This window comes from Dictyostelium purpureum (assembly GCF_000190715.1).
Source record: "Dictyostelium purpureum unplaced genomic scaffold DICPUscaffold_127, whole genome shotgun sequence".
Classification (NCBI taxonomy): Eukaryota; Evosea; class Eumycetozoa; order Dictyosteliales; family Dictyosteliaceae; genus Dictyostelium; species Dictyostelium purpureum.
This window is the reverse complement of record NW_003519464.1, coordinates 39,730-66,560: the sequence shown is the minus strand read 5'-3', so window position 1 is coordinate 66,560 and position 26,831 is coordinate 39,730. Positions and strand designations below refer to the sequence as shown.

At 26.5% G+C, this 26,831-nt stretch overlaps 4 protein-coding genes and 1 pseudogene across 5 annotated transcripts; all 5 read right to left on the bottom strand.

Moving 5' to 3' along the window:
* Positions 1-890: 890 nt before the first annotated feature.
* Positions 891-1,490, bottom strand: DICPUDRAFT_79074 (uncharacterized protein; the record flags this gene model as incomplete). The annotated part of the gene is made up of 1 exon (XM_003288212.1): positions 891-1,490. One exon carries the CDS (start codon positions 1,488-1,490, stop codon positions 891-893), a length of 600 nt encoding a protein of 199 aa, XP_003288260.1.
* Positions 1,491-3,731: 2,241 nt separating this feature from the next.
* Positions 3,732-4,635, bottom strand: rsmB (rsmB, RAS family GTPase; the record flags this gene model as incomplete). The annotated part of the gene is made up of 2 exons (XM_003288211.1): positions 3,732-4,283; positions 4,345-4,635. The coding sequence occupies 2 exons, from the start codon at positions 4,633-4,635 to the stop codon at positions 3,732-3,734; spliced, it is 843 nt and encodes a 280-aa protein (XP_003288259.1).
* A 1,077-nt stretch (positions 4,636-5,712) lies between these two features.
* Positions 5,713-13,300, bottom strand: DICPUDRAFT_14407 (uncharacterized protein; the record flags this gene model as incomplete). The annotated part of the gene is made up of 3 exons (XM_003288210.1): positions 5,713-5,994; positions 6,548-13,090; positions 13,175-13,300. Coding segments are annotated over 3 exons (6,951 nt in total), but the record flags the coding sequence as incomplete, so codon positions are not given.
* A 5,061-nt stretch (positions 13,301-18,361) lies between these two features.
* Positions 18,362-20,652, bottom strand: DICPUDRAFT_33770 (uncharacterized protein; the record flags this gene model as incomplete). The annotated part of the gene is made up of 4 exons (XM_003288209.1): positions 18,362-18,684; positions 18,760-19,810; positions 19,895-20,306; positions 20,378-20,652. The coding sequence occupies 4 exons, from the start codon at positions 20,650-20,652 to the stop codon at positions 18,362-18,364; spliced, it is 2,061 nt and encodes a 686-aa protein (XP_003288257.1).
* Positions 20,653-21,319: 667 nt separating this feature from the next.
* Positions 21,320-26,168, bottom strand: DICPUDRAFT_87954 (annotated as a pseudogene; the record flags this gene model as incomplete). The annotated part of the gene is made up of 12 exons: positions 21,320-21,456; positions 21,500-21,729; positions 21,814-23,049; positions 23,118-23,515; positions 23,580-23,857; positions 23,925-24,506; positions 24,586-24,849; positions 24,919-25,285; positions 25,344-25,523; positions 25,553-25,587; positions 25,659-25,696; positions 25,930-26,168. Coding segments are annotated over 12 exons (3,984 nt in total).
* Positions 26,169-26,831: the final 663 nt, after the last annotated feature.

Below are 26,831 nucleotides of genomic sequence, written 5' to 3'. Positions count from 1 at the left end.
AATAAAACATAAACAATAATGTAATGAATAAAGATCAATACAAATTTCAAAATGACAATAATTAGAGAGCGTTCAAGATTACAACACAGGAGGATTGGGTTAATGAGATATAGAAACAAGTGTAGAAGTACAAAAAGCTTGGACATATGAAAGATATACCAGAGCAATCCTTTTTTTTTAGAAGTGAAGATGATTCTTAATGATACATTAAGTTATCAGTATTTTTATTGTGTTTGTTTTTGTTTTGGTATGTTTTATACTTGTAAGCAGTGGTAAAACTCTTATAAGTTGGGCAGGGTAACGTCAATTCGTGTGTGATTCGGAAAACCTGCGAGACTTTTTGGATTCGAATCGCGGTAACTTCTAGGAAACGTTCTACCACTATGCTTTCAATGCTATTGGAGGGAAATTAAAAGATTACAGGGAAGAAAATTTTAAATTTTGTAATCAATTGTTTAATGGAGAATTAGTCGAATTTATTTGTTTATTTATTTTGTTGTAACTAATTAAAAATAGTATTTATTAAAACCACTATTTGAAAGTAGTTTGGTTGGATTGTTCTACAAAATTTTTTTTTTTTTTTAAAAAGATTTTGTTCTGCAAAAAAACTGAGTATGCCACTGCAAAACTGAGGCTCGGGCGGTGCACCGTTTAATTGTCGCGGAGCAGGAAAGCATGTAATGTAGGTACAAATCTATTAGTTATTTAAAGTAAATAATATTTATTAAAGTAATAAAACGATAATTATTTAAGTTATGAATAATGTGTAAGCGACAGTGTTTATTTATATTAAAATATAAGAAGAAGTAGGGGTTGAGGTAAGGTTGGAATAACCTATCTAGTTTAAGAAGTAGTGAGGGTTGGGGTATGGTTGAATCAACCTATCTAGTTTAAGAAGTTTTTTTTTTCTTAGATTTTTGTTCGATAGCAGGTGATTTCGGACTACCTGATTGGTACGTAGTGGATTTGATTGGTGTGGATATTTGGCTAACATTTCGAGTACGGTTACTTTTTGTAGTGGTATTCGTATTTGTTATGGCGGTTTCATTTTTGGAATTTTGTGAAGTTAATCTTGTTAAGATGTTGTTTAGTGCGTTAACCCTGGATGTTCTTAAGGGTTTGTTGGTTGATGATTTATTGTCATCTTGAGGTGATTGGTTTTTTAATTGTTTGTTTGTTTCATCATTAGATATTTCATCATTATCTATTGTGTTAGTTGGATTGTTAGATTCGTTATCAGAAATAGTTTCTTTGTGATCATCATCTTGATCATTAGAGTCGGCACAATCATTTTTGAGTATGGTAATGAGGTTCTCAAATTCTTTATCAGTGTAGATCCCCGACGAGTCTTCATTGATCATTTGATTCATTATGGTAGTGATGGTATCAATTTCTTTATCAGTGGCGGACCCCGAAAAATGTTCATTGATTAATTGATTCATTTTGGTAATGTTGTTATCAACTTCTTTATCAGTGGAGACCCTGGACATATCTTCATTGATTAATTGATTGATTTTGTTGTTAGGATGATTTTTTGATTTTGTTGCAGACTTAATCTTAATACGATAGTATGGTGATTGGAGTAGCTTTGATTTGATTGGGTTGTTTTTGCTTTCGATGAGGTGGAAAAAGGAGGTATTGTTTTTGTTGACTTTGATGTGAGAAAGGAAGAAGTCAATTTTAGGTTAAGTTGTTCTTTTAACACTTTTTCAATGTCTTGATTGGATGAGTTGATATTTCCAATTACCATATGGTAATCGTCGCAGTGTGTGATGAACTTGTTCATCTTGTTGGTGGTATCTCTTTCATTAAGGAGGTTATATAGGTTCTCTTTTGAGAGAGAGATAAAGAGAGTTTTCTTTTTCTTTTTGTCGAATGAGATCTTTTCTATATCTGTGTACTTGCTGAAATGAGTTATATGCTCATCTGATATTTGGTGGTTTGGGTAGTATAATCTTAGATTGATGTTGTTGTATTGATCGAGAAAACAAACTATCCACTTATGAAAAAAATGGAATTATTAACTAAAATGATATATAATAAGCAGTGATTACATTACAAGCAAAAAAAAAAAAAAAAAAAAACCCAAAAAATAAAAGATTTCGCCCAAAGGGGGGCTCGAACCCCCGACCACAAGGTTAAAAGCCTTGCGCTCTACCGACTGAGCTATCTGGGCAATTTGTTGATATTGTGTAATAAAGTGCACTATGCACAAATAAGGCGTGAGGTGACCAACTTAGCAAAAGGGAAATTTCTTAATTTATACTATTAATTTGAACTCCTACTTTATATGTTCAAACCTTATGGGGGTCATATACTACATTTAATAAAAATAGGTTCCCACATGTTTATGTTATTATTTCATTTTTAAAATTTGCCAAATGATCATAAAGAACATTTCTCATTATATATATAACAATGAAAGTCTTTATAAGAATTTATAAATTGAAAGTTTTGGTATATAAATATATTTTTTATTGAAATCTTTCAAATTTAGAGTTTTTTATTTTATTTATACAAATGTTTATTGTTTAAACTTTTTTTTATAAATTTTATAGGATAAATTTTTTTTGAAATAGAACTGTTTGAAAAATAAAAAAATTTTGAAGAATTTTATTGTGCCAATGGTTAAAATATCTTTTTTAAATTTTTTAGGGAAATTTTTTTTTAAAATTTGGTAAAATTTTTATTTTAAATTTTTTTTTATTAATTTTTTATATTCTCTTATCTCTAATTAACTTTCGAGTAAATGAAAAGTTAAAAACAGTAATATTAGTGAAAGGTAAGTACAATACAATATAACAAAAACCACTACCCTCACATTCGGTGATAGTTATAACCAAGTAGTTCTACCCAACTCATTACCAAATAGTCTCATAACACTCACATTTGGTCATGATTTTAGCCAAGTAATTCTACCCGGCCGAAAAGAAATTCCTAAAAGTAAAAATACCTAGACTCGCAATTATAGGTACTGTACTTGCGCTTGAAAGTTGGCACAAAAAATTCAAGTCTCCCAATTAATTATTAAATTTCCCTAAAATCGCTTAAAGATTTTACCCTCTGCTTATTATTCCCTGTTTAATACATATATCTTTTATACACCCTAAATTTTATATTATGTTACACTTTTTGTAACATGTTAACTAATTAACTATTAAATAGAATAATCAGTCATTTTCTATACCAAATAATTGCCAATTAAAACTATCTCAAAAAAGAAACTAAAACCTTTATATGATATTAATTACTTTGGGGCTATATTTTAATGTTTGAAAAGATAAAGCATTCTGACTTTTACAAGTTTGTTATTGGAGCTTCACTATTCTTTTAGTTGATCTATTTTTAAAAATTATCTCCAATTTTAAAACATATTTATAAATTTTATGATTTTTAATTATGTATTTAAACCATTTTCAAATTTTTGGTAGAACATAAAGGTGGTTCTTGTGAAACTTAATGTGTTTTTGACTATGTAAAACTTTCCAATAATCAATTTAATATCAGAACTAAGGTTAAATTCAAATTAATGCATTTAAAAAAGTAAATAAATTAAAAAAACATTTAAAATAAAATTATTATTTAAAACTAATGAATAAAATATCCCTAATTTTTATTAAATTTTTTTTAAAATTACATTTTTTATAATAAATAGTTTTTAGATTTGTATTTACAGAGATTTTATTTAATTATATAATATATATAAATAATAAAATGATTTATATTTTGAACTATTGTAAAAAACATTTTGATTTACCAACCTTTGAATCACTATGTTTTTTATAATTTTGGTTATTTATATTGTTTGAACTATTATAATGTTTTAAATTTTCCTTATTGTTGATATTATTGCTATTGTTATTGTTATAATTTAAAACAGAATTTGAGCTGTTGGATCTATTTGATGAATGAAATGTAGAGTTATTCATTTTTTCAAAATTTTCATAAAATTCATTATCTCCAACAATAATATTTTTCTTTCTTCCTAATGTTAAGTTCTTAATTGCATATCCGGATGTTTTCCTTAAAGTTCCATTTTTATTTACTTTTCTTTCTTTACTTTTTTTCCAATCATTAACCAAAGTTTTGAAAGTTTCTTCAATATTTATATTTTCCTTTGCTGATGTTTCAATGAATGCACATCCAAAAGATCTTGCTAATGATTTACCTTCTTCTATTGATACTTTTCTTTCGGTATTTGATAAATCTACCTTGTTACCAACTAAAATCATTGGCACATCAGTACATTGTTTAATATTTGTAATATTTTCTTTAATATGTTTCTATTGTTTAAAAAGGAATTAATATTTTAATAATAAAAATTTTTATTAAAAATATACATACCATTTCATTAAATGATCCTCTACATGTAATACTATATACTAGTATAAAAGCTTCCCCAATACGTGCATAATGATCACGAAGATTAATAAAATCTTCTTGACCAGCAGTATCTAAAATTTCTAATCTAATCTTTTCACCATAATTTATATCAAGCTCTGCGATGTATGAATTTTCGAAAGTAGGGTTGTAAACATCTTCGAATGTATCACGAATAAACTTTAATGTTATTGATGATTTTCCTACACCACTATCACCTAATAAAATTATTGGACAGTTTTTATTATTTAACATTTTATATTTATATTATATTTTTTAATTTATTTTAGTATTGGATATATTTATTAATTTTTTATATTTGTTATTATTAGTAATGATTTTATTTGTTTAAAAGTAAAAAAAAAATAATATTATTTATACTATTTTTTTTTTTTTACAATTTTAATAAAATAATAAATAATTTTAACACTATTGTACAAAAAATAAAAAAAAAAAATAAAAAAAAAAAGAAAAGGGTTGTGGGGTTGTTGTGTGTTTTTAAAAAATTCAAATTTTTATTTTTATATAAATTATTATTAGTTTTTTTTATTATAATACTATGGTTATCACAAGGCACTATTTCCTTGTATTCAAAAAAAAAGAAGAGTGAAAACCAAAAAGAAAAAAAAAAAAATTAATAATTAAATGTATAATTACTCCTTTGGATGTCTTTATTTTTTTAATTTAATATTGATGTATTTGAAAATAATATATTTTATAAATCTTGTTGTCACCTCCCACACTTATCCACCACATTCTCAAAAACAAAAAAAAAAAATTATAATAATAATTTATCAAATAGACACACATTTTCTGATGTGGGTTTTTTTTTTTTTTATAAAAACAATAACAAGGTACTAGCAAAGGTATTAATAGAAAAACAATACCAAGTTTTTTTTCAATATTTAATGATCATAAATTCAAATTTGATATTGTTAAAATATATTTCATCACTAAACAATATTAAATTAATTAAAATAAGAACGTTTAATAAAAATATATTTTGAATGGTGCACATTTATAAAAACAAAGATATATGTTATTTGTTTTTATTTGTGCAACACATTATTGATGTGTTAAATTTTTTTTTTGAATTGTTTTTTTAAAAAAAGGAAAAAAATTATAATATTAAAAATGAATAATAGAATTATATTATAAAAAAAATATAAAAAAATAAATAAGGTATATATATATTTAGAAATAAACTTTGTTTATTATTTTTATTATTGTTTTTATACTCTATTATTATAACCAAGTTGTTTTTTAAAATAAACAAATCTATAAAACAGAGGATAATTCTTATTTTGTAACTAAATTATTATTAATATTATTATTATTGGAAGCAATGATAAGTAACCTGCCGTCCTCTAAACCGACCATTAAGTGTTTTTGATCTGAAGCCATAGCTAAAGAATGAATTGGTGTACCAAACACTAATTTGTGTGGAGTTTGCTTGAGATTATATAAAGTTCTAATAACAACAACTCCTTTCTCTCCACCGGTCAAGAGATATTCAGAGTCTTTACTTATGATAATACTATGTAATCTTTCGTGAGTATAAACTGTTTTTAACAATTGTCCATTAATGCTATATAAATACATTGTTAAATCAGCCTAAAAAATAAAGAATTAAAAACGATAAACGAATAATTAGTATAATATTTTTTTTTTGTGTTTGCATATTATTATTATTATAAAATAAAATAAAATTTTTTGTGAAAATAATATAAATAGAATAGAATTTTTAAATAAAATGATAAGTTGGGAAAAGATTCTTTGATATTATGAATATAACAAAATTATTATTGTGATGTGGAACCCAAAAAAAAAAAAAAATTTAATTTGTGTTAAGAAAAGTGTGTGTTTGTGTGTTAATTTGTGAATCTTTTAAATTTCGAATTTCTTAATTATAATTATCAATATCAATATTGATTATATTATGAATTATTTATGAAAATTCTAATTTTGATTTAATATAATAAATTGATTATTTGTGAAATTTGATTGATTATTGATGTTTTAATGATTATTATTAAAATATAATTATTGATATTAATTATTGATATTAATTAATTTCAAATATATCTTACTTAGTGTTATAACAATTTTTTTAAAAAAAAAAAAAAAAAAAAAAAAAAAAAAATTAAAAAAAAAAATTTCAACTTACTTGTGAATAAATTATAATATAACCTTGATTTGAAATGGCGATTAAACTAATTGGAGTTTGTTTTGGTAAATAAATAGAACGTACATATTCACCATGTTTTAAATTATGAATAATACATGTTCCATCTTTGGATCCTGAAATTGAAATATCAAGACCAACATTAACATCAACACAAGTAATTTCATCATCGTGACCATAAAGAATATGGTCTGGGACGTCATCAAATTTGGGGACACCTTTGTTTGTTGAAATTTTCCAAACCATCACTGTTGTATCTTTAGAACCAGTAATAAGAGTTTGACCATCGGAAGCCAATGAGAGACAAGTAACAGTATCTTTATGTTTAACTACAGATTGAATTAATTTGGCACTATCTACAAAAGATAATTTGAATGAGTTATCCCAGTGACAACAACTTATAACATAACGACCATCTGATGTAATTGCAAAACAATTTGGTGAAATGGTAACATCATTAGCAAAGGGTAAACCAATTCTACGTTTAGTTGTTGATGATGGATCTAATTCGAAGGTAAATGGTGAAATTTTATCATTTGGAGTATTTGGGAACCATTTATGGTTGGTGGTGGTTCTTGATTTATCGATTACTGTAACTTTATCTGTTACCAAGTATGACATAATTGGATTTGGATCTGGAATGAATACATAAACAATTGGATTTTTATTTGTGATCTTTAAAAAGTATGCTTGTAATTGATTTGGAGGAGTTTTGAGGATACTAATGTGTGATTCATTAAGTGGATCTCTTTGTACATGATATTTCTTTGGGAAAAGTTGAGTTGGGGTTTGACCAAAGTTATTAATTTGTGATTCTGTAGCTTTTCTAGTGGTTTCGTCTTCGATTGCATCAATATCTACAGAGCCTTCATAAGTGAGATAATAGAATACATTAAATACCTCTGCTGCTAATTTACCACGTTGTTTGATACCAAAAATTAAATCGATCCACTCGTGAAGATGATTTGAAACATAATCACTTTCTAAAGCTTCTCTATTGAGTCTAACAAAGTCTAATGGAGTAGCGGCCCATGGTGGTAATTGAACATCTCCAATTGCAACACCATTTTGTTTTACACCAAAGTCAAAACCATTGTGATTTGTTAAAAACTCTGGCATATAGAAAAACTCTGGAATTAATTCTTTAACATCAGTTGAAGAGGATAATGAATTGTCCCATGCTAACTGTATACTATCAAACATACGATCTGCGTGATCAAATCTTCCACCTTGAAGAGTTAAAAATTGAGTTGTAAATGGTTCTAAACGAATTAAATAGAACAAAACGATACCAGCACTGCTATAATGACTACCATAAAAGAATTTTGGAATTACTGGATCGTCGAAATATTCGTAACGCTCTTTAAAAATTTCTAATCTCTTTTCATTGAGTGCACCTACTGGTTTTGATAGATCTCTGAATGTTTCTGGTTTTGATAAATCTAATTCGCTTGATGTATAATCTGCAATAACCCAAGGGAATACTGGATATTGAGTTAAATCGTTATAAGTTCTACCAGCGATGGTATTGAGAGTGATTAAATAATCAAAATTACAAATTCTTCTAGACTGCCATTCGGAAGTAGCTTTCTTTAACATGTCGGAAGGTGATAGATTTGGTTCTTTAGAAAATTCTCTTCTGACGCTATTTAATTTGCTGAAAATTTTATTTCTTTCATTCTTTTTAAAGTTGAAGAAATAATTGGTTTTATCACGCATAAATATTTCGATAGCACTTCCACGGAGTAAATAACGACGTAAATGAACTTCTTTAATCATTTCATTTGGCCATCTTTTGAATTTTGGTATCTCGGATGGACCAATAAAGTTGGTTGGTGGAGCTTCTTCCTCCTCTGTGAAAATTAAATTCATTGTTGTAATATCTAATTTTCCCTTTTTGCAACTGGATGGTGTAATCCATTGACAATTTGTAGTATAGATAAGCTTTTCCTTTTCTTTTTGTTGCTGTTGTTGTTGGAATTGTTGTTGAAGAATAAATGTATCAATATTAACTTCATCTTGTTCAGCATCTTTTGGTAATAATGTCCAATCTGATTCAACTTCTTCCGAGCCATTTGTTTTTGGTTTTAATAATAAATTTAAATTGTTATTACTTTCTGATATTTGTTCATCATTTGAATTGTTTTTAGTATTGTTGCTTGAATTGATGGTTATTTGACCTTCGCTGTCATTGATTGAGCAATTGGCATGTTCGTCAAATTTATAATTTCTCTTTAATTTTAATCTCATTCTTGAAGAGTTCTCGGTTTTATCTAATTTCCAATGTACTATTGATTCTGTTGTACCCCATGGACCTCTTTCATTAGTCAAAGATCTTAATATTTTTCTGAGTTGAACGGTAGTTTCATTACGCGATTCTTTAGATTTGGTTAAATGTAAAGATCTTCTTTCGCATTCTGGAGCCCATAACTTTGATTGGATTGCATTTAAATCTAAATCTGCTTTTCTTTCAGCGATATTCAAAAGTTCAGCCTCTTTTTCGTCAAGATTTAATACCAACTTATTGGTTTTCTTTTTTCTCTTTTCAACTGAATGATACAAGAGTTTTTCTTCAATGAAAAATTGAGTTTGACTTTCGATATACTGAACCAATTGTGACCATCTTGGTGATGTTACAACAACCGAACAAAATTCAACAATTCTGCTTGAATCTGTTAAATCTGCAACCCAGCTTGAAATTTCTGTTTCATCTTGAATTGATGTTGGTGTTAATGGTTGTTGTGGTTGTTGGGATAATGAATTTTGAGGAACTGAAATTGATAATGTTGAGTAGGTACCACTACCACCATTACTAACAGATGATGGAATTATAACACTTTTTGAGGATGTTGATAAACTAAAGTGACCATTACTGCCATTGCTACTACTGAAATTATTTGATTGCTCTAATTGTTGCAATAATTGTTGTTGACTAATAATTTTTAATGAAAGATTTTCAATGATTAAAACCTTTAGTTTTCTAATAACATCTTTCATAAATGGAACTAATGTTTTTTGATGAGATGGTAAATTTAAATCGATAATATTCTTCAAAGCTTTGTTTAAATGAGATAAAACAAAAATACAACGATTATTGGCAGCACTATCATCTGATTTGGTATGAAGGTCCTTTTCACATAACATTTTCAAACGCATTACATGACTGATTAAAGTATTTAATGAATCTGCTCTATTGCAATCTTTGATAGCTTCTAAAGTGAAACGTAAAAATATTCTATGATGATGAGTTGAAAACATTAAGTTGGAGCTAGTTTTGCCAGTTGGTTGAATATTTGAAGTTGAGAAAACACTTTCGTTTGAAACTTCAAACACCTTATAAAGTTTTAATGTATCAATAACTTCTAAGATTTCTTTAACAAGCAATGAATCTTCCCATTCCTTATCCTGTGAATCATAATGTAATTTACTGAAACCTTGATGAATATTACCATTTAAATTAAATGATGAAGATAATGAACTTCCTAATGATTGACTGATGTTGGTTAATATTGGTGATGATGTTGCTGGTGTAGTGGCTGGTGTAGTTGTTGAACTATTAATTTGAACAAAATTACTTTCTAAGGAACTATTCATACCTTCACTATTATTTAAATTAATGACATTTGATGATATTTCTTGTTTTGTTTCTTCTTTTGGTGAATAAAATATGAAATCTTCGCAAATTATAAAAAAGTGAATTAAATTTTCGAATACCACTAAATTTTTCTTTGATTTCTTGATTAATGGACTGTTATTATCACCGATTAATGTGTGAGCTAATGATTTGATTGAAATAATAATATTCAATAATAATATACGAGTTAATTGATGATAATCTAATACACCTCTTTCTCCGAATGGTCTAAGGGTTGCTAGAATTAACTCTAATGTTTTATAACCAGTCTTAGAATCAAAGAAACTATGAAGTGATAAAATTTTCATAATATCTATAATTAAATCTGAAACATTAGAGTATTGAGTATCGGTTTTAACCTCGACATCACTGATAATACTAAAAAGATAATCTGCCCATTTATCGATTGATAAGCAACTTGCTCTATTTGCGACATTAGTATTAATTAATACTTTAATCTCTTGAAGAATAGTTTGACGTAGAAGAATTGATTCTGTATTTGAGAGTAATTTAAGAATAACTGCTAAAATTTCGCTGTGTTTAATTTCGCTGTGTTTTAGTTCAGTATTATTTTTATTTTCCATTGCCAATATGTCATCTAAACATGGTGCTGTATTAAATGTTTGAGGTGTGAAATTGAAACCCAATGCGAATGCTAATAAATATCTAAAAGTAATTTCAGTAATTGGGAAAGTGTGGAGGCATCTAGTAATGATAATTGAATCTTGGAAAATGTTACATTTGTACTTTTTGTTTGAGGCCAATGAACAGAGGAGATGAATTTTGCTAATTAATTGTAAGGCGGCCATTCTTACTTTTTCATCATCAATCTTTAATAAAGTTAAAAAGAGATCTGTACCACCAGACGACATTATTTCATCGAAAACAAATTGAGAAATGTTGTTACTATTACCACTATTGTTGCCACTACCACTATTACTACTACCTAATGATGATGTTAAGTTATTTAATGCAGAAGAGCTTGATGATAAAATATCCAATAAAAATTCCATCATTTCAATTAATTGTTGAGGATCTTTGCAGTAAACCAAAAACTTGATGACAGATTGAATATCGGATGATCTTTGATGTTTTAATAGTAGTCTTAAAACCTCAAAGAGGATTTGACGTAAATCTTTAATATCTGAATGTGAAGGTCTTTTAGCTAAAATTTCTTTACTATAGAAATGGTGATTCTTAGCAGAAGCTTCTTTACTATTTTCATCATACCAATAAAAATCTGTCATTATATCTAGGATAAGTTGAACGGTAATAATGTCTGAAACCTGTTCATATTTTTCGCCAAATATGATTTGTTTTAAAACAACAATAAGATTTCTTTGTAATTCAAACTTTGTTTTAACCCAAAGAGAAAAGTTTAATAAGAGATTTGAATAGATTTCTTCGACCAATGCAGGTTCACTAATTTGATTAGACATATCCCTAAAGATATTAATACAACCAATAGTTAAATACTCTGGGGAAATCTGCTGTAAAAGGTAACCCATAACCGAAAAACCTTGACAACGTAACATTTCCTCTTGATTGGCTTCACTCTCTTTTAACATATGTTTAAATAGTGCCAATACTTGATTTGTTAATTTAAAATTAATCATTGTTGAGTTGGAGTCAGTGCTTTGATCCTCTGAAGATGTTGGTTGCTGTTTTTGGTTAATTTGTTGAATTAATGGGAACAATACCTTGATACCTCCCAAACAATAAATAATATCTTTAAGATCTCTTGAAACACATGGATTAATTGAAACCAATGTTGCATCATAATTTCTATCACCGCCAATATCAGGAGTATTATCTAAACATAAATCTCCATCTAAAGCTCTGCAATTATAATTTAAAAACAAATGACTGGTAAGAGAACTTTCAAATGTATGAGCACTCTTTGTACTACCTTCTACATCTTGGAATGAAGTATTGAAATTTGGGCCCAATGTATATATAGCTTGGATTTGGTTTGGCGAGAGGGATTCATCAAAAATATTGAATGCTCCCATCTGGCCATACAATGGGTTTTCACGATCACCTGATATCTTTGAATTATTACCAATCTTGAAATGATTCATGATTGTACCAGAGATGTTTAATTTGATTGATGCTTTAGCCATTTGTTGACCATTAATATAAATTTTAACCTCATTTGATGAAATTAAATTTGTGCTATAAACAATCGAAATGAAATACCAAGTTTTTTCTTCTAGTGATGGGGATTGTGAGAAAACAACTTTAGATTGACCATGAGAAACAGTGAGTACTTGTAGTTGTTGATAAATGAAAAGAACTTCAATACCGGAACCATTATCGGAAAGGAATGATAATAATCTTGGTCTATACTCTGGAGTTCCTGTGGGATCTATAAAAGACTCGATACGAACCCATGTACAGAATGAGAACCCTTTTGGGAATGGCCAACGATCGAAAGTGGGTAAAATAATACATGAATCTTTTCCATCGAAATCAAAATATACTTGAGGACCTGGGTTACGTGAATTTGAAATATTTTGTAGAGTAGTTAATAATTCTGATGTAATTGGTGGACGGAATTCACCTTGGTCACTTTTCAATAAACCAAATAACTTTTTCAATTCTCTAACAGTGACTGAATGGGTACCAAGATTTTGAATTAATTCTAAAATTTTAGTAGTAATTGACATTGGTTGACCTTTATAAATTGCTTCTAATAAATTATAAATTAAATGGTTATTACAGCAAACTGACTGATTTGTAGTGCACTTTTGAACCATCTTAATAAATTCCTCTAAAACCTTTATTTGTAAATTGTATGGGAAATACTTTAATAAATTGAATAATAACAAACAAGAATCTGAGTTTTGGATTATATATTTATATTCTATATCATATTCATCATCCACAATCTATTAAAATTTTAATTTTAAAAAAAAAATTAGTAACCAGTTTAAATGCTATTAATAGCCTTTTTAAAATAATTTAATACATACCATATCAAATAATATAGTCATTGTTGTTTCTGAAATTTCTCCTTCTGATTTAATAATTAAATCTTTAATTGTATCATAACCTATATGATTTCTAAAGTGTTTTTTGATTTTAGGGTTATTTACCATTAAAATGATGACTGTTCTTAATACAGAGTGGCAAAGAATAGATAATCTTTCCTTTTTGTCATCATAGTTTACTAATGTTACAATTTTAACGAATACACCAAACTTTTTAAATAAATTTTGTTTCTTTGGATTACTCTTGACAATTTGTCTAATACCTTCCAACATTGTTAAAATTAAATTATATTTAAATTCGTATGTGCATGATATTTCATCTCTGATCCTAAAAATAAATTAAAAAAAAATATTAGTAAATAGATTGATTAAAATAACTTTATAATATAAATAAAAGTACATACATTGACAATTCTGAAATATATGTGCTATATAATTCTGATAAGATCTGGTCATTATCTGGATTTAATTTCATTAAGAAATATATTTGAGTAATTGAATAAGTTTTAATTTCAGGTTTACGTAATAAAAAGAATAAAATACAAATTAAATCTTTTTCGACTACGGCTTGATAAGATAAATCTTCATGAATGATTAGTTGACTTAAATAAGTGAAAAGAATATTTCTAGCTTTCTTGTATAATGGGGATGGAACTTGACTTTGGTATTGTTCAGTCTCTGCGGAAAATAAAACTTGAATCATTTGGGGTAATTGTTGAAAAATCTTTAATCTAATTAGTGATGGGATAGTATTCTGAGGATTTGATTTTGTAATATTAATTAACAATTGACAGAGTTCAATTACAGTAGCTGGAGATTTAACCAGTGACTTTTTCATTTCACTAAGAATAACCATAACCTCTTCTAAATTATCATGGTTATTTAATGTTGCAAAGTGCTGTAATAAACTGAGACATGCCAATCTGACGCCATTGTATAAATATAATTTACGTTTTTTCATGGATGTCTCTTCATTTATATCGACTTGAGGAGTAGAATAATAAAAATTATCTGAAAAAATAGTATTCCATAAACCATATCTTGATAAAATTGATAAACTATTGTTTTGTTCGGTAACAATTTTAACCAAATATTCAATTATTTGGAATTGAAGTTCTGGAGATATATTTTTAATAAAATTAAATATTCTACTTGATGATAAGGTGGTGTCTATTAATGGTAGCTCTTGATGTGAACTATTTGGTGATTGTTGAGGAGAATCAACAATATTTAATGGTATTGATACAGTTGAATTAGTTGGTGATGTTGAGGTTGAATTTGTAGTTGATGTTGACAATGGTACAATAACTGGAGTTACAAATGGTATAAATACTTTTTCCAAAATAGTTTCAATTAAAAGATTATTTACAAATTTTTTCTCTATAAGCTGGGTTTCAAATAAAACGTTGGTATTATTGTTTGTTAATAAGGAGTTTGCTGGAGAATTTATACTTTGAGTTTGTTCAATCAAAGATGAATAATTTGACCAACTATTATGTGGAGTTGAACTTGTTTGAATGTTATTATTCTGACTATTATTATTTAAAATTTCATTATCTTGATTATTATTGTCTTGATTAATTGATAAATTCATTAATCTATTTTCTAAAGTTTCTAAACTATTGATATTGTTTAAATTTGTATTTGTATTTTCTATAACTATCTCTTGGTTATTATTTATTGAATCACTATTACTTAATATATCACTATTTGTACTATCGTCCATATTATTGGTAGTATTGACATTATTGGTATTTTGTACTGGTGGTGGTTGTTGCTGTTGTTCAATTAAATTTGAACTATCACTGCGTTTAAAAAATGATGTTGATAAAATATTACTATTACTATTACTACTATTACTACTGGTACTATTATTATTATTTAAATTAAAAAATAAACTTCCACTTGAAGAAGAAGAAGAAGAATTTTGAATTTTCGAAAATGGAACATTTGTAAAAGTAATTGATTGCAAAACACAAAATAGTTGGGATAATTGGTAAACTTTACTTCTTTTAACTAAATTTGGTGTTAATTTTAATGAGGAGGATTTTTCAGAGAATGTTGTATATTTTAGACTATTTAAAACCGAGTTTAGAGTATCGTAAATATTGGAATTACCAGATACACCCAAAGTTAAAGCATTATTCTCTTGAATTGGGATACTAATATCAAAATCGCTACAACTTTCATCGGTAATACTATAGTTATCGGAAGGTTGGAAACACTGAGTTGTCCAAAGAATTAACTCTTGAATCTTTTCAAATCCCTTATTCTGTGTAAATACTCTAGCATTATTTAAATTACCAAGTATTATTTCCTTTATAACACGTAAAACATGAAGTTGAAAATTAAACTCTAGTTGGAGGGATGTTTGCTTTTTACTTGTTCTAATATATGGTTTAAAACCAATACAATTTATAATTATTTTAATTTCATTTCCTAAATCTTTTAAGGATTTACTATTACTATTGCTACTGCTGTTATTTAATGATTGTTGATTATTTAAAGTGTTAAAACTATTAGGTGTAATTGTAGTTGTCGAGGCAGTTGTAGCTGAAGTACCACTAGTTGAAGAATTTAATGAACCACCAGAATTTGAAATCGAACCACCATTATTACTAACTAATATGCCCAAAGTATCTATTATTAATACTCTAAATGAGTCTGCTGAATCCTTTGGTTGACTATTTTTATAATATTCATTGAAAAATTGTAATGAATCTAGTAAAATTGAAATAATACCCAATTTAAATATGTGTTGTGAAAAATTATTTGTTGTGGCTTGGTTGGTTGAATTACCACTATTTAAATTATTATAATTATTAAACATTAAAAAACTACTGCTAACACCATTGCTATTTGATGAAATTGTATTATAAAATTGTTGGGAAGCTAGTGTTGGTGAAGATTGTGATGGTGATGGTAATGGTGATGGATTAGATGGAGAGCTCGGTATTGGTGGTGATGGTGAAGTTGATGGTGAAAACTCTGATTCACTATAACTACTACTATTAATATTATTATTATTATTATTATTACTATTTTGTTGATGACTATTATTTACACTATTACTACTATTATTAATACTAGTATTATTATTATGATTACCAAATCTTAAAGAATTAAATGATAAATTTTGTTTATCCTGTACAAAGTTTGTAGCAATTTGACAACAGTTTGCTAACAATAGTTTCAAGTAGGGCCACCATTTTAAAAACGAAGGGCTATTTGATGTTGATTTAAATGATGATAGTTTGTATGATGCTAAACGTGCAGCTTGAAATGGATGGGCCAAAGCATTCTCTTGTAAAAGTAATGAAGAATTTGATGGATGACGCGATAATATATTGATTAAACATATTAAATGAATTCCATCAGGTATTTCCAAACTATCATCTGTTAATGCTTTTGATAAATTTAAAACATAGGAACAAAGCTGTCTTGTTAAATATAATGTACTTTGAATATCCAATATTGGTGTTGTTGATATCTTTTTTCCATAAACTGGAGAATTTACATAATCAACCCCTAATTCTCTATTCCACCTGTCATACTGCGAATTATAGTGTCTTACAAACTCTAATAATTTATTATTAATCTAAAAAAAATATTTTAAAAAAAACTAATTAGTTTATATTTTTTAAAAAAACATAGATTTGTGTCATAATAACTTACTTCGTTTGTTGATGAAAATGATTGTAATGAGGAGGATAATGATTGTTGAGTTTGTGTTGATTGTGTTTGCAAAAGAAATTTAAACTGATTCCATAATAGATCTGAAATTTGTTGACCTTTTGTTGATCTCCATATATCTTGATTTTGTTCTTTGAAATCTGGGTTTGATTTAAATCTAGCTGATCCAATTGCTCTTAATGGCATTTTATTTGTACCTGTTCCTTGTGTTGATACATTATTAGTTGGGGTATTTGTGGGTGTATTATTTGTAACATTTGCAGAGTTATTATTACTATTATTATTATTACTATTATTTTGATTATTTTGATTATTTAAAACATTAATTGATGAGCCAATACCAATACCAGATGAGTTTGGTAATGGTGCTGTTTTACTTTGTTGATTGCTAAATGACGTTGTATGTTGTCTATTTTTTTGAAATTTTTCAAATAAATTCTCTTGATTGTGATTTGACATGTTTGTTCTGTTTTTTTTTTTCTTTTTTTTTTATTTTTTAAAAAAATATTTATATTATTATCTATTAATTTCTCATTGATTTTTGTTTTATATTTTTGTTGATGTGTGTGTTATATAAAAAAATATAATTTATTGTGGTTTGTAGATAAAATTTAAAAAAATTAAAAAAAAAATATTAAATAAAAAAAGTGGTGTGATTTTTTATGTGTTACTCTATCAACAATGAAGAAGTAGAGTGTAAAAAAAAAATGGGATAATATTGTTTTTTTATTATAATAATAAAAAAAAAAAAAAAGTCAATAAATTTTTATATAGTGCTTCTGCGCGAGCTTTTATTACAGGTAGAGAATAAAAAAAAAAATAAAAAAATAAAAAAATAAAAAAAAAATTCAAAAAATTCAAAAAAAAAAATTTTATTTTTTTTTAATAAAATTTTAAAAAAAAAAAAAAAAATTAAATATCTTTTTATTTTATTTTATATTTTATTTTTATTTAATTATTAACTTAAAATGAATAATAAAATAATGTTAATGATATAATTGTATTTATAAATATAATTTTAAATTATTTAAATAAAAATACCACATAGTATTATTATCATTATTAAATTCTAACGAATTAGCAAAGATAATTTCTAAATAAAAATAAAAATAAATTTTCACGCAATTCTATTTTTTTTTTATTTAGATATTATTTTTCTTTTTTAAAATCAAATTCTTTTATTGATTTTAAATTAAATATCCATATCAACATTACCAAATAAAATAATTGTTTTTGGGATTATAATAAAATTGTGTTATGTTAACACCAAATTAAAAAAAATCTAAATTTTAAAATATAAAATAAAAAATATAAAACATAAAATATAAAATTTAAATTTTAAAACAAAAATATAAAATAATAATTAAACATAAAAAATTAAATAAAAAAGATAAAATAAAACATTATTATTCTTCTTTAATTGTAAAATAAATAAATAAATAAATAAATAAAAGAAATTATTTTTTTATTATTTTTTTAGTGTCTTGATAAATCTTTGGGTAAAAATATTATATCATCAGATAAACCAGTTTCAATAATTTTTTTATAAAGATCAGATAAAACATATTTTACTTCTATTGAGGAGGGTCTCATATTTGGTTCATTGGCAGTACAACTCTTGTAAAGATTTATTATTGGAGACCATAGATTTAAATCTCTATTGATATAATCTGGTAGTGACTCGGGTATCTTTAAGTTATTTTCCGTTATTATATTTCTATTATTTAAGCATGAATAATTATTTAATGTCAAAAGATCCAATATAATGATACCAAAAGCTAAAATATCCTGTTGAAAAGCTGTTTGAATTGAAATATAACTATTTCCATTATTATTATTATTATTATTATTACTATTATTGTTGTTGTTATTACTATTATTATTATTATTATTATTATTATTATTATTATTATTATTATCTGGTGGTGGTATTTGTTGTTGATTATTTGAAAAACCAAAAGTATAATATTTATTTGTTAATTGATCAATTTGTTGATTTTGTTGTTTTAATTTGTAATATTTATTATTAAAAGATTTGCTAATATCGAAATCACCAATTTTACAATTTTTGATATGTGAGTCTGATAATGTTACAAAAATGTTGTTTGTTTTTAAATCACGGTGTGCTATTCTGTTGTTGTGTAAGGTATCCAAACCAATTGAAATCTGATATAGGTACCATACAATTTGTCGATATGTGAAATAGTATGGATAACATTTGGCACCAATATTATTTTGAGGTGATACACCGGTGGTAGTGTACTCTTGCATGTGAAGAAGGTAGTTCTTTAACAAGTAGTTTGATCCTCCATTTCCACCACCATTATGGTCAATTTTATCACCAGTTACTGATCTTGCTAATAAATATTTGTCAAGTGTGTGTGGTATGTATTCCATAAATAAACGAATTTCATAAACCATTCCGTTCTTTGATGATAGTTTAGCACTGCCTTGATATGATACGATATATGGTGATTTCAAATTTTCATAAACTAAAATTTCGTTCTCTAATGACTCTTGATCTTCTGGTGTGCAATCTTTCATAACTTTGACCGCAAATGTTCCACCTCTTAATGGGCCTTTTTTGACAGTGCAACGATGTACCATTGCTCCACTACCACCCATTCCTAAAAGTTCGTGAATCGCTATATTCTCTGGTTTCCATACGTCTTGATAGCTTGATAACTCTCCTCCAATATTTATATAGTCTTTCTTTTTGTGATATGGTAATAAAAACTCTATACTGATTAATAATAAACCTGGTATAATTTCACCAACTATATAGTATGACATTGTGTAGACCCATATTACCCATGACTTGGTTTCAATATGCAATATGGAGTTTTCTGGTGATGATGGATCAACTACAACCAATACTGATCTAATAAATATACTAACTATTACTACTAAATGAATTAAATTTAACTGTTATTAAAAATAAAACAATAATTAGTATTTCTATAGATGATATATGTAGTATGCATGTTATATTTAAATTAATAATCTTACTCGTATTCCAAAAAGGTCTTTATTTCTTTTATAGGTCTTCCAACCAACATATAGGTGTGATGAAAATAAAATCAATAAACATGCAAAATAAAAGCAATCTAAAATGATGTAAATTGGATCTTTATCACCAAAGACATAAATTTTTTCTGATGATGATGATGATGATGTTGATGATGAATTAAAAAAACTGATAGAATTTCCATCAATGCTATCTGTTGAATTGTGACCATGACGATTAAAACTTGTTGAGTTTCCAATTTGTTTTTCTGCAATCCCAAATAGTAAAAACATTCCAAAGTACATAAATAAATTAAACATTATTAATATATTAGTTGCAACTTTAACTCTTCTTGAATGTGTCTTTTTTGAATAATCTAATAAATATTGGTTATCATCTGGTAAAAACTGTATCCTAAAATAAATTTAAATTTTATTATTATAAATTTTTTATTTTCATATTATTTATTATTTAAATTGACTTACATTTGTAAGGCAATTAAACCACAATACGAAATAAATAATAGTGATGGAAAATTGCTATAGAATTCACCACCTTGCACCGACTCTATCATTCCCCATCCAAGTATAATGGCTCTACATAAACATTGTAAAATTAATAAACTATAAAAAAAGATCTTTATTGAATTCCAAGATGCCTTGTGTATATATAACTCTATGAATACTGATACTATCGCGATAAACCCTACAACTGCATAGAGTACCAATAAAATTAAAGGAATAATAAAATCTTTTGACATTTTTTTTTAATTTTTTTTATTTTTTTGTTTATTACTTTTTTATTACTGTTATTATTTACATGTGGAAATAATTATTACAAAAAAAAAAAAAAAAAAAAAGATAACAATAAAATTAAAAAAAAAAAATTTGAAGTAATATTACTTGAAAATAAAAAAAAAATATTATTATAATTTTTTTTTTTTTTTTAATTTTAATTTTTAGATGAGTGAAAAACTAAATATTTTAAATATATTTATATATATATTATATTTATTAACTATATTAAATCATAATTTATTTAAAAAAAAATTTTTAGAAAAAAAAAAATTGAATTAAAAAAAAATAAAAAAGATAAAAATAGAGACAAATTGAGAGGGTGTTTAAGTGTGTGAAAAATAGATAAAAACAATTATTTACAAAAAAATATATATATTTAAATAAAAAAAAGAAAAAAAAACAACACTGTGTTTGTGTGTGTGCAAAAATAAATAGATGAATTTTGATTTATTTTTTTTTTCGAAAAAAAATAAGAAATTTATTTTATTATTTTTTTTTTAAATTTTTAGGATGCCAAAAAAAATAAAAATAAAAATAAAATAAATTTACCAGTTTTTTTTTTTTTAAAGTGACTGATTAAATTATATTAATATAATTTAATAAATTTTATTTTAGAAAGAGATATGAAATTTATCTTTTTCCTTTTTTTGTTAAATAGATGAAACCTATTGTCATTATAATATTGAATAAAACATATCCACATAAAATTAAAAAGTTCCACCATTTATTACTTGAGGACCAACCTAAAGTTTTGTAATTCTTCACCACTTTTATAATTGCAATAGCCACAGTAGCCTTCTGGTAATGTACCATTTTCGTTATTGTCAACATAGCCCGATTCTATAATTGCCTCAAACTGGCTTGTATAATCTTTACATGATGTAAAGTTTGCTGTTGGATAGGTGAATAAAACTAAATCTCTATTTGTGCAATGAACTTGAACAGAATCTAATACATTTGTTGAAATACCTTCGAGGAGATATTTGGTTGGGTTTACATAGTACATCCATTTCTCGAATCCATGAATATTTGATGGAGGACTATAGAATTGATAAAGATATTAATATTAATATTATATTTATATTTTAAAATTTAGTTAAAACAATAAATTAATAAAAACTTACACCATAACACCAGAGAATAAAAATAGGTAGACAGATAACAGTGGTAATACTGTCATAGCGAGTAAATTATTGATACAAAATGCACTAATAGCTTGACCAAATGTGACACAGAAAATCATAAATAGGATATAGGTGATCCAGAAATAAAAGTTTGAACTGGGGTTGGAGTCTAAACCAGAGGTCCAGAAGCAGCAGAAATAAAAGAGTGTACCAGAAACAATTGTATATGGCAGCTCTACAATAACAATGCCCAAAGTGAAAGGTAACCATGAATAGTACTTTGAAGCAAAGTCACGAGTAAAGTATGCTTTTTGAATGATAATTTGAGGCATAACAGCAAAAATCAAGAGAATACCTAGAATGAGAGTTCCGAAAATAAAGAATACACGTTGGATCATGTCAGATGATGAGTCTTTAAGGTTGTAAAATGTAAAACCTATTACTAGACCACAGATTATTGCTTGACCCATGCTCCCAAATGTGTAGTATGGGTCTCTCCACCAAATGAGATTTAATCTTTTGTAGACTTCTTTAAATTGATACCACAGTGGTGTTGCAAATTCTCTAGGTTCGCCATGTTTAATAAATTCTTGGTTGATAGTATCTTTTAATTGATTCAGTTCCTCTGTAACTGCAGCTTTTTCGGGTGATTGAGCCCAAACATCTGGCCAATTAACATCTGTACCAAGTGCTTCAAACATATATTCAGCGGGATTTTCATTTTGTGTGCATGGTCTAACACCATAATGTTCGAAATAAGAAGAAAGAACATTTGAACGTTCACCAATATCTCCAAAGTAAACAGTTTTGCCACCTTTGCCTAAGAGTAGAATACGGTCAAAATGTTCAAACAAAACACTTGATGGTTGGTGAATAGTACAAACCAATGGCATCCCAGCATCTGCTAATTTACGAATAAACTTGATGATATTGTAGGAGCTTTGGGCATCTAAACCAGATGTAGGTTCATCAAGAAAGAGTAAATATGGTTTTGCAACCAACTCTAAACCAATTGTCAAACGTTTTCTTTCTTCTACGGAAATACCAACACCGGTTTCTAAATTACCGACCAATGCGTCACCTAAATGTGCCATTTCCATCATCTCAAGGACATGCTCAACGTATTTAAATTTCTCTTCTATTGAGACATATGGTTCTTGACGGAGTTTTGCTGAAAATCTTAATGCTTCTCGAACTGTTAGGCCTGGATTATGAACATCCATTTGTTCAACGTAACTGAATTTAATGGAGAATAAATGTTAGTATAATATTTTTTATAAAAAAAACAATGTTTTATTATTTACCCTGTAATTCTTTCAAAATCAATTTCTAATGGTTTGCCATTTAGTGTACAATCTCCTATAGCAAAACCTAATGTTTTTCTTTTTGCTAAAACATCTAAGAGTGTTGTTTTACCAGCGCCACTTGCCCCCATTAAAGCAGTCATTTGACCAGGTTTTATCCATCCATCTATATTGTCTAAAAGTAACTTTTCTCCACTTGGAGTAGGAACGGTATAGTAAATATTCTTCCATGTGAAAATACCACCGTGCATTTCAAGTGTGTTCTTCATATTTGCAGTAGCTTTAGCAACAAGTTCAATCTGATTTCTTTCTTCTTCTACATCATTTATTTTGGGGGCTTTACCTTTTTTATATACTTTATGAGTATATCCACCAGATGTGTGATCTAAAACTTCCAACTATTAGAAAGATATTAGTTTTTTGATAGGGTCAATCATGGGATTGAAAAATAATTTTACTTACAGCAATCATATTTAAAACTACAAAGAGAATCCAAAATAAATACACAACAATGGTATTTAATGCTAACTGATTGGTCGGAAATGATAGGTTTTTGGTTAAATAAAAACTACCAGTAAACTTTAATTCACCTTGGTTTGAACCAGCAACTGGACATATTCTATATGAGCTATAGTTTTGATAAAACCCACCGTATGGAATGGCCTCTTGAGTACACTGAAAATCCAAACCTACAAACTCATTTTCCATTAAAGCTTTAAATGAATATGAAAATGGATTACCTTTTTTTAAAAATAAAATAATCGTTAATATAGTTGGTCTATATAATTTTTAATCCATTTTACTTACACCAAAAGAACCAACCGAGCCACGAAATTTCATCTAACTTGTCTTTAGGGATTGTGTATCCAGCAAAAGTGAATAGGAATATCATAAATACATTAAGGATATTCTGAGCAACATAGATTGATGGACATAGGTTACCAAATAAACGGAATAATGCAGTACAGCACAAAGCACCACCAATATTTATAAAAATAAATATAAAAAATTTGCCAGCTTTGGGAGTAAGACCAAACATAAAGTAAACAATTGACGAGAATAGTATTACTTGTACAAAGATAAATGGTAAGTCATTTACCACTTGGGCAATATGTAGAGCTGATGGACGATACATTTTATAAGATGAATGTTTTTGCAAAATTCTACGGCCGAAGAATGTTGCTTGCATTTCACCTACAGAAAGAAAAGCATTAAAGAAAATACTCCCAAGAATAGCACCACCACGGGTAAATACACCAGCCATATCATTTTTCATATCGTAAAAAAGAGATCCATAAAGGCACGCTTGAATAACTACCGAGAAATATTTACTAAAGATTCCAAATCTATCACACCAAACCATCGAAAAGTTTCTTTTTACTAATGCAACTACCTGTGTTACAAATGACGTTGTATATTGTGAACCTTTTCGATTTTTCATTCTTGATCTCTTGAATAAAATCTTTACTTGGTTGACTCTTTTCTGTTTGAATTTCATAATCTTTTAATTGGTCCATTGATATTTGATAGAGATTTGAGTTTTTCCATGCCTCTTCAAAATCACCAGATGTAATTGGTACTATGTCTTCGAATCCTTTTTTTACAATACGTTCTTGTGGGTTGGTAACACCAGTTAAAAAATCTGGAGTTGACTTTCTTGGTTCACAATCAAAACCTAAGTCTAAAAAGTATTGTTTAGCTTTATTAACTGGACCAAAATATATACAACGACCTACATTTTTAAAATATTACTTTTAATAAATGATTTTTTTAAATATAAAATTAATTGTTAATAACAAACCTTTTTCTAAAATCAACACTTTATCAAAACATTTATAAATTGAATCGGATGCTTGATAAAAAGAAGCTATTGTAGTTTTATGAAGTGTATCAGTCGTAATTCTAAGAGATTTTGCCAAATTAAGTGCAGATGCAGCATCAAGACCTCTTGTTGAACAATCCCAACATGTTACACAAGAACCCGAAACCATTGCTTCAGTGATAGTTAGACGTTTTCTTTCACCTCCACTTAGACCTCTAATAAACTCATTACCAACAATTGTATCTGCCTGGTGCACCATACCAAACATGGTCAATAATAAGCCAAAAACCTTCTCACGAAAAGTTCTCTTATTTTCATTAGGTAATCTATTTGTTGGTGTCTTACACTAAAAAAAAATTAATTTTTATTTATACAAAGAATATAATTACTTTAAATATAATTACTTTAAGAGCAAAATCTAATGTTTCTCTAACTGTAAGTGTAGGATGATGGCAATCTTCTTCTGGTGTGTAAATGGCTTCAGATTTATATTTAAAATTCTTTGATTCGATTCCACCATAGGTAATATCTCCTTTGACAGAAACATATGATTTGGTTTGATTAGAAAGAACACGAACAAAGTACTACAACCGGAACCAGGTCTACCTAATACAAGTAGCATTTCTCCATCTTTACAGAAACCAGTAACTATTAAAAATAAATAAATAAATATAATTAAAAAAAATAAGGTTTTTTTAAATTTATTGGTATATACATACTATCATGAAGAATATCAAACTGAGATGTTTTTTTTTTCCTATTTTTTATTAAACTATTAGTATTAAAATTTTTATCCATAAATATATTTATATGTTTATATAAGAAAAAATACTGTGATTTGGTGATAATGAATAAAAAATAAAATAAAAAAAGGGATTAAGGAAAATGTGTTTATATTATATGAGTTCTTTTTAAAAATGGTATACAAAAATATATATATTTATAATTATTTAAATAAAGAATAGCATTCTCCTATAGCTGGATACATACCAAGTTGATTTTTTAAATAAATCGATAAATGAAAAAAGTGGACTTGACATATCATTTATAATAGATTCATCAGCACCTTTTCCTACAACTGTAAGCGACTTAAAAGTAATACCAATCCTTTTTGCCTTGTTTCCATTGTCTCTGGCCATTCTTTGGGAATCGATAAAGTAGCCTCGAAGTCTATTTTGCTCTTCACTTTCATTAACAAATGATTCTGGATCGTTAAGGTTTGCATTCATTGAAATTTCATCATTAAAAATGTTAAAGCTTTTTTACTAGAATCTACATTTAAATCATCTAGTGTCGGGTACCCGTCATTAAAATCCATTAACTCTCGACTAATCATACTAATGAATGTTGTTGGTTAATATTTTTACTTTTTTTAAATTTTGATATAATAGAATAAATAAAATAATAAATTAATTTTGTTATTTATTTACATTTTTTATACTTGTTTGGAAATTAGTTTTTTTTTTTTTAAAATTGGATAAGGTAAAATAAATTTTTTTTTCTTTATAAACGTAAGCTCTAGAGTTTAAAAAATAAAAGTTGAGAAAAAAATATTAAATAATTTTTAAGTTCGTTTTTTTTAAGAGTGCATTTTTAAAATAAAATAAAATTGTCTTAATCAACAAAAAAAAAAAAAAAAAAATTAGAATTATAAAATGAAAATTTTGGATTGTATAATATTTTGTTTCTATTATTCAATACTTAAACCAAAATTAAACTTCAAATCATTATTATAGCTGTTAAAAAGATAAGAATTGAATTTTAAAAAAAATAAAAAAATAAAAAAATTATTTTTAAATTTTAAAATAAGCAACCATTTGAATAAAACCTTTGATAAAAATTTAAGAAATGGGAATATTTCAGGATTTAGTCAAAATTTTTCAAAAAAAAAA